At 49.3% G+C, this 9,029-nt stretch overlaps 1 protein-coding gene across 1 annotated transcript in view; it reads right to left on the reverse strand.

Annotated features, from left to right (window-relative positions):
* Positions 1–8,244, reverse strand: part of LOC144148101 (BTB/POZ domain-containing protein 6-like) — a 28,761-nt gene extending 20,517 nt beyond the window's left edge. The window contains exon 1 of the mRNA XM_077679688.1: positions 8,043–8,244. Within this exon, the coding sequence (XP_077535814.1) occupies positions 8,043–8,084 (42 nt within the window). The 5' untranslated portion in view covers positions 8,085–8,244. The remainder of the gene's footprint in view (positions 1–8,042) is intronic.
* Positions 8,245–9,029: the final 785 nt, after the last annotated feature.

Below are 9,029 nucleotides of genomic sequence, written 5' to 3' on the forward strand. Positions count from 1 at the left end.
TCGGGGGCTTCGGCCCAGGGCGGCGTAAGCCGCGGTTCAACGGGGCGACACCTCAGCGGGAGGCCTCGTGGGCTCTGGCCCAGGGCGGCGTAAGCCGCGGTTCAACGAGGCGACACCTCAGCGGGAGGCCTCGGAGGCTTCGGCCCAGGGCGGCGTAAGCCGCGGTTCAACGGGGCGACACCTCAGCGGGCTCTGGCCCAAGGAGCACGGCCCCATCCCAGCGGCGAGAGCGGCGCATCGGGTCCACTAGCTGCTGCATCAGCGACACTGCGACCCGACCGAACCCGGAGCGAGCACAGGTGGGCCCTGATTTGTTTTATCCGGGTTCACCATGGCCACTATGCTAACGGGATGTCGCGGCACCGACCGTAAGGTTAGTGCCATTGTGCTCGAGATTGAGGAGTTGAGAGCTGAATTAGCTCTCAAAAATGCCCAGCACGCTTTGGAAAAAGCTAGGCTAGCGGGTAGCCGGGGCGCGGATAGCCCGTCCGTGTGGACGGCTGAGGAGCTCAGTGCTCAACTAGCCCAAGGGAGGGCGGAGATCGCTTACGAGAAAGCGAAGCTCCGCAGGATCGGCGAACTCGAAGAGGACGCCAATCTTTTCACGGTGTTTGTTCCCTCGTGGGCGCTTCGAGCGCCACGGGAGAAGGAGAGTGGGAATGTCGTGGAGGTGGCCGAAGCCACCCCAGTTGTTGGGCAACACGTTGGCGTTCCCACTGTTGCAGATGAGATCTTGGAATCGCGTGAGACAAATGTCTTGGCTGCAGCGATTCTTTCTGTGGCGGCGGGCAATGTTGCCGTGGCCGCGCAGGGAGGTGTCGAGAGTAGCACCGCCCCATGCGCTGACATAGATTCCGCGGCCGACCGCGAGGAGCCCCGCGTGGATGAGCCAGTGCACAGATCGGGAGAAGCTGCAGAAAGCATGCTAATCTCAGAGGAGTCAGAGGAAGTGCAGGGGCCATGCAAGGCGCGCCTAATTGTGGAGCTTGCGTGCGGGAAGCATGAATGCGCAGGGGGTCCGCGGCGTCGTGCGCGTAGGTCGATTCCGACAGGCCCGAGAACGCGGAAGGCGGCGGCAGGTGTGACGGCGCAGGTGCGACAACGTCGGACGCGTTACCGCCGCGTAGGCTGTTCCTTTTCTCCCGGGAGCACGGGACACGGCGAGCCACACCAGGGTTTGCTTAGAATCAGCTGGTGGTGCATGGTGTGGAACCAGCTTCCGTGCGACGGTCGGTGTGTGCCGCCGTGGAAAGGGGTGTTTGCGCTGAATAGTGTACAGTGCTAGATAGAACAGATCAGTGTTGTTTGGCGCACACTTAGTTGTTTTTTTTTGTGTGTTTTTCTCTGGGTGTGTAGAGATCGCTCAGATGAGAATTATTGTTAGTTACCTGTACTGTCGTTCTCCCCCTTGTCAGTTTTTTTTGTGTGTGTGTGTTTGTGCATTTGTTGGTTGTGTTCAGCTGTCGTAAGGCGCGTGATTTACGAGTAGCTCAGCTTGGCGGTTTTAACTGTCTCATTGAGGGGTACAGCCGAGCCGCTGTTACAGCGCGCTAGGGAGTTTACCTCTGGGCACAAAGGCGAGTGTCTCTAATTATTTGCGCTCGTTGGCATGTGGTCATGGTGGGCCATGGAATGTGCAAGTAGGGCCCACTTGTGGCGCTTGTGTGCGAACTAGTGTTTGAAGTACTGAAAAATGAACTTTCAGTACATCGAATGTGGACAGCAGGTGAACCGCAACAGGGACGAACAATCTGTGTCGCATCCCGAAAGAACCGGCGTCCGCGAGTGCGTGAAGAGAACTTTCTTTTAACGTTTTGTTATTGGTACAGGAGTAGCCTCGTTTGGTACGTTTGGGTTTGTTCGGGTGTTTTTTTTTTCTTTCCTTAGATTGAAAGAATGTTCCTGCATGCGCTTAACGTCTAAGAATGGATGGTGTCATTCATTCAGTTGTCAAGTTTGAACATGTATACCCTTCGTGGGGTTTGTTGCCTTTAATGGTAGAGGGTGCCGCGAGTTTGTTCTAACGGGCCTTGTAGCTGAGCGCTTTCGTTTATTGTTTGATGTTGCGCAAGCCATGGCTAGGCCAAGGCACTGAGTATGCCGTGTTGTATCCGTTTTTTTTTTTTTTTGGTGCAGTTGGCCGGCGCGTTGTGCTGGTTAGGTTGGTGTGTGCCAGGGTAATTTTGTATTGTTGTACTATATTGTACTCGCGTTGTATTGTACTTGCGTAACGGTTTGGGTGTTTTTTTTTAGTTCTGGCTCTGCAGTAAGACGTAACGTGCGGGAGAGTTAATGTTGTACGTACAGCTAGTGTACGGACAACATTCTTAGTGCGGAGGTGTTAAGTTCGGGGTCCGCATGTAATTAATGAAGGCCGCCGGTGGCCCATGTATTGGCGTCGCCTCCGCTGGTGGCTACTTTCCCGTGTCCCTTTCATGTAGCCGCGCGGACGCCAAGTTCGGAGCCGTGGAGAGCTGTTGTGCCCGTCCTTTTGTGTGTCGAAGGATGGGGGCGATTAGCCTGAGTGCCTCTGTCGCGTCGAGGGTGGCAGGGTCATTCGGCATAACAAGCTGACGGGCGGCCAGATGATCGTACCTCTTAGTGTTGAAAGCGCGCGCGGTGTAAGTTTGGAAAATCTTCGACTCCGGCGGCGGCGTTGGTCGTTGAAGGGTCAAGCGCCTCGGAGACCACCGAGTGGGCCTGAAGCGCGTCTTCCGGTGGCACTGGCGGCAGGCGGCGGCGCCCTTCGTCTGGGAGGGAATTAGCAACCCTCATTGTCCCGCAACGCGGGCGTGCGGGAGGCGCCGCGCGGAGGGAGGTCAGCCGCGCGAGGACCGATCGGGGCCCTCGGCTTGGCTGTTGTTTGTGCAGATGCCGCCCGCTTAACGTAATGGATGGTTCACTTAAGGCCGCAGATGTCCTGTATTTTCTGGCCGGGTGTAACAGCGTGCGTAGGAAACGCACTTTGAGTGCATAAGAGAGAGGGTTAGGTCACGTGACCGCAGGTGAGGACATGTGTGTGATTGGCTGGTTACTGTGGCCAATCAATGGTTTGTAATAATTGTTTTGAAAGGTTTTTCTCTCTTTCTTGAACGCCCCCTTTTTGGAGGCGGGGTTTTTGCTATCAAAACCGGAGTGTTGGGTTTTGTCGAGGGTCGGTCGAGAGGGGATCTAGTAGTATAGATCTCGGCCGAACAGGCTGCTGCTGTCAGAGTGACAATGTAACCGTCACTCTGACCTGATGTAAAGTTGGAGTTTTGTAAATAATGTAAATAAACCTAATATCTAGCAAGGAAGGCAGTCCTCATCCCTCACCCGCTCCAAGCATCGGTCGTCGGTCATCGGAGCGAGTCGAGATCGTCCCCTCGGCTCGCGCATCAAAAAGAACATCACTATTTCGTCTTCATCAGTTCGCCAAGAAGATGGAGAGGCGAAATCTAACTCGCCCCCCCCCCCCCCCGGCTATGCTGACCCCACCCTCTCCCCTACTCCCCCGATGTTCCATCGCCAGTGTCATTACCACTTGAGGTTTCTTTTGATTTATCTCTACCTTTTCACTTAAAATTCTATTGTCGCTATAAGCTTCACAACTATTAGCGAAGACGGGCACGGCTTGCTTTCATACTTTCTATTTATTCCTTCAAATTCTAACCATACGAGGACAAGCACCCTAGAAGCACCAGCAGCGGTTGCGTCATCTGTATTTTTCTTTATTTCTGAACTTTTGACTGTGAACTCCATCTACCCACAAAATACCTTTAAATATATACACAGTAATAAATTATATTTTTTAAGAGAAGGACGGCGCCTACTAACTATCGGTGGGTCATAACGGATGAAGAATTTTTGGAGTCAGAAAGAAAGTGGTGAAAAAATGCCCGCCAGGTAGGATATATATATATATATATATATATATATATATATATATATATATATATATATATATATATATATATATATATATATATATATAATTATGAGAATTATGGGTAGATTTTATCATTATAATCTTACGATCATCATGATAGATATATATTGGAGTGGGGTTTATTCAGAGAGCCAAGGAACCGAGAGGATCAAGCACGGAGGCATTTAGTAAATGTAAAGCCAAATATTCTGCGTTTTTCCTTGTGTTTACATTTTCTGCGCTGAACCTGGAAATGTTCAACAGCGTGCACCAACTTGCCCAAATATCGATTCTTTTGCTGGAGGAAGCTAGTTTCTGATTTCGTCTAACGTCTGCTAAATGTGGTGCATAGAATATTTTTTGCCTGTCAGACACAAGAGAAATGTTTGCTGTGAAATGTCTCGAATTTACAGGTTGCTTGAGGGCCAACCACCGCGAAGTGTCGCACCACGCAACCAACGTTGTGATCAAGCAATGATTCATTGGGGGTCAAGACCGGGAGGGGGGCCGCAGCCAGAGGCGGCAACAAAAGGTGCAAGAACAAGACAGGTCTGCTACACCTTTGTGAAGTCCCGGCATGGCGGGCGTGGGCCCATTCATTTCAAAGTTGCAAAAATAAACATGCTAAACGGAAAGTTTTGTTCATCATTTACATGGGTCCACTGACTGATTGCCTTCTCCAGCTGCCAGTCCGGCCTCGCTTTGTAAAATAAAGAAAAAGAAATTATTATTGGTAGTATATTATACTAGCCAGCAAAAAGAAGTGCCATGGTGGTGCCGATGAGGGACCGACGGTCATGCGCCATCGGAAGAAATGCGGCCGTGCTGTGGCCTGAGGTTGGCGAGGTAGGCCCAACGTTTGGGGCCATATATATATATATATATATATATATATAGGTTGGCCTGCCGGAAGCCAATGTTAATCCTCATGGTTGGCCCAACCTATTCTGCCGATCCCGGGCAAACGTCGGCCAAGTTGCCAAACGCCTGATGGCCCATGGTTGGGCCAAGCAAATTTGGTTTTTGGTAGCTTGGGTATATATATATATATATATATATATATATATATATATATATATATATATATATATATATATATATATATATATATCGGCAGAATAGGTTGGGCCAACCATGAGGATTAACATTGGCTTCCGGCAGGCCAACTTATATATATGGCCCCAAACGTTGGGCCTACCTCGCCAACCTCAGGCCACAGCACGGCCGCATTTGTTCCGATAGCGCATGACCGTCGGTCCCTCATCGGCACCACCATGGCACTTCTTTTTGCTGGCTAGTATATATATATATATATATCAGGGTATCGAACCCGAACCGAACCGAAAACCGGAACTGAACCGGTATTTTTTCCGGAACTGAACCCGAACCCGAACCGCTATTTTTTGAGCACGCTGAACCTGAACCGGAACTGAACCGAAAAAGAAATAACGGTTACCGGTTCATGCCGAAACGGTTCGGCCCTCCGTTGTTGATATAGCACAGTCAATGCAATTCAGGCCTTTTTTTTCTTTCACGTACCATCAACTTCGTCCCCGTTCGCGCACTTCCCTTCCAGACAATTCAACGCTATCACGCTCTATGTAACAACAGGGGAAATGAATGAGCACCAATGTAGCAATGGTTTGTTGCTGCTGGAAGCGCTAGCGTAGTGCTAGCTGACCAAACGAAATGTCATTCTCGGCAGCTTGCAGGGGATATAAACGACTTTGCCCTTCCCTAGCTGCGACTTTATTGGAACAATCAGGCTGCAGGAGTGCTCCACTGCGCAGCAGCGTAAGCCCACACCCAATGTGTACAAACTTTTTGCAATGTATAATTTGTTTAAAAGGTCCGACACCTGCAAATTATTAATACTTGACAAGTGTGACGTACCGCAGGAGCCGCTCAGTGGCTAAGCCGTTTGCTGCTGACCACAAGTGGCCTCGATCTCCCTTCCCCACGACCGTTTTTCTGAAGTAGATGGAAATCGACAACGTCCGTGTATCGGTATTTTGATCCACGTTTAATGTCACCATCTGGTTAAAATAAGACTGCCGGCCTGCAACATAAGCTGCGCCTCGGAGCAGAGATATAGCACGGAGCATCAAATGCACCAGTTTTTTTTTAAATGTGTTTACACGGAAAACAACAAAAAGAAAAGGCGAATCACGTTGTTTTAAAATATTACGCAAAAAGTAAGTAAAACCGAATAAGTAAAAAAAAGCACCAAAACGTGGATATTGCTCTACACTTTTGTTTCCCCTGCCTGTCATAACCAAACGTGTCATCAATGCGGAGGAAGTGAGTTACGTGGTCAGTTTTTGAGGACAGTACAGTGAACAAGTTCCGTTTTTTACAGATAAAAATAACAACAGATATATCAGGAAAAACTGTTAAGGTGCGCACTTAATCCCTTGGCAAGAAACTGAAGCCCTATAGGCCTTGTTTAGGAAGCAGAAACAGTAATAAAGCAGATGACAAGTGCAGAAAGGCAGCCCGGTACCTCACACGTCCCCATTCGCCCAGCGATAACCTTTTCTGCTTGTTCTCCACTTTTGTCGCTTTCAGATCTGCTTTTTTCGAAGGTGAACTTGTACTGACTGCCAACTCACTACATTACTTCTGCTGCTATTCGTTCCGGAGGGGAGTACTGCTGTGGACGAATTAAGGAGCATCTACCTTAAGAAGTCCCATCTGATGCTCCGCGCGTCAAATTTCCCTTTCATTTTGTAACAGCATAATCTGTTATAAGATTATAAGATTCCGCTGTGTAGCACACGGAACGATGGCCCGGGGTCATGGTATACTGATTGTAATGCACACATCCGGTATAGCTATCGCAAAAGGAATTTCAGTGGCCAGAGCAATAATGCAGTGACAGAGCGTTAACTAAAGCTTACTTTTAACAAAAGTGTAGCTAACACATTCGATACGGTGACAGCTAACAAATTATTCAGGGTGACCAAATATTCTAATTCATTGGTAGTATTTATGTGCCTGTTGTAGGATTTTGCTATTTTGTTACAAATATAAAAAAAATGTGCGCCATTGGTATTAAGCGCTGGTATTTGAACGCGCCAGTAGGCAGGCCTAAATTTAAGGCTTCAAGGTTAGGCGATTCCATAGCGACAATTGCGATTTCAACAAAAAAAAGGAAAGGGCAGAAAATATACCCCACCGTAATTTCTCTTGGCGGTGGCTTTACGAATAGTCGCTACGACAACATAAAGTCTGGGCGAGAAAGTAGGTGGCAAATTGTTGACACTTCATCTGTGTTTCTAATATCTCGTAATTGTTTAAAGTTTGCTTTGCAACTGCGCCACTGCCCTTGGGGAACAGCAGCATTTTGAATTTTTGTTTGTATTTTGATTTAACTGTCGTTTTAAACTACTAAATGCTTTTTTTTAAGTTTCAGTGATAATTCAACTCATCGAACCGGTCGCGAAGCGGTTCGGCACGTGATTTTGTCGAACCGGAACTGACCCGGAACGAACCTGAACCAAAACTGTAACCGACCGGTATTTTTTTCGGTTCGACACCGAATATATATATATATATATATATATATATATATATATATATATATATATATATATATATATATATATATATATATATATAGCGAGAGAGATAGAATTCCGGGGTGTGCCTGCAGCCCCCCACCCCGGGAAAATAAAAAAATTTCGAGTACAGGGATTACAACTCCCAAACACTCCGCGGTGCGCCATTGCATCACAGCAAGCGCAGAAAAACGCACGCGGGGGCGAACGTAACCCATCGCCAACTACCGTGCCGTGACCCCAAGGACCCGCAAGTGCTTACGCGTCAAGAGTGTTCGGTTGGGATTGCATACTCCCTCGCACGGTGCGTGATCTTCGTGAGGCGGTCGCTTCACGCTAGCGCAACGCGACCGAACGTGGCCAGTAGCTACTTCTTCCTCGTCACTAAACGCTGTAGCTCTCACAGGGCGAAGCCATATTTGTTTTTGAAATGACATTTTGCTTACACATAAAGCGACTCGAGTCTAACGCACATAGCCCGAAAAAGAGAAAAAAAAAGAAACACTTCGATTCGACGTAAGCAGGCACCGCGGCGATTATTGGTAAGACGGAAAACAAACATTTCGTACACGTACCATTTTCCCTTCGTCAACGGCGATAACTCCGCAGGCGAACATACTATGCTGCACCAACAAGTGGGTGCGTCCCTCGAAGTAGCGCCCTGTCAGTGAGACCCTGGAATGGCGCGGCAGCCCACCAATTCCGAAACTTTAGAGGAGCAACTCGAGGCAAAAACACGCAGCGGGTAACGTTGAGAGGAGTACCAGACGCGTCGCGACAGCGGCGTTGTGTGAGAGTTTGTTTTATTGCCGCCGCTCAACTTCCAACACAGCCAAGAGGCGGCGCTAGTCTCCCGGCGGTGGCACGCATGGTAGCACGTATGGTAAGAAAGTTGACCTTGAGCTCCGGTTGACGAGCCTTACTGCGCATGCGCCAACTAGACATAGCAGCTGTTATGCGGTTACCTCGCTGCGCTCTTCTCGCCGCGACTTTCGTCTGCCGTTGCAGCATTAACTCTAAGGTTGCAGCGGTCCGTAGGTGTTTGGCTTGCGATTGTGATGAGGACGCTCACGAAGAGCTTCTGGAGAGCGCTTACGGTGGTGTGCAGTGTGTGATTGGGACGCTGAGTGTGTGCGACTGCCTAATCTGCGCGTAGTACGTTGCGACGGTGACCACGGGCGCTCTGCATCAGTTCTGTCGCCCTGATTTACGACAGTGATGAGTGCGTTCCCGACGAACTTCTGCGCTGTGTTTATTTAGCGCCGTGTTGAGGGGTTGAGGCCGCTCGGCGTTTCGTCGCCTACGTGCCGTGGCGAGAGGCAGCAACGCCGGTCGCACGAGGGCACTGGGACGGCGCATGACCACATAGAGTTAATACTACTGACTCATGACCACCCCCATCGTAACCTTGCAAGCTAGCCCACTGCAAACGATTCTGTGCGCATAAATTATTTCGCACCGGACTGCTACGTAGACCACAGGGCTGTGTTTTTGTCCCAGTATAACGGAGTTAACCTGTGCGACGTAAGGTATAATTGTGTGTTCGGAGTCGTGAGGCAGGC

This window comes from Haemaphysalis longicornis, unplaced genomic scaffold, assembly GCF_048455015.1.
Source record: "Haemaphysalis longicornis isolate Haplotype H1 unplaced genomic scaffold, Haemaphysalis longicornis Haplotype H1 scaffold_766, whole genome shotgun sequence".
Taxonomy (NCBI): domain Eukaryota; kingdom Metazoa; phylum Arthropoda; class Arachnida; order Ixodida; family Ixodidae; genus Haemaphysalis; species Haemaphysalis longicornis.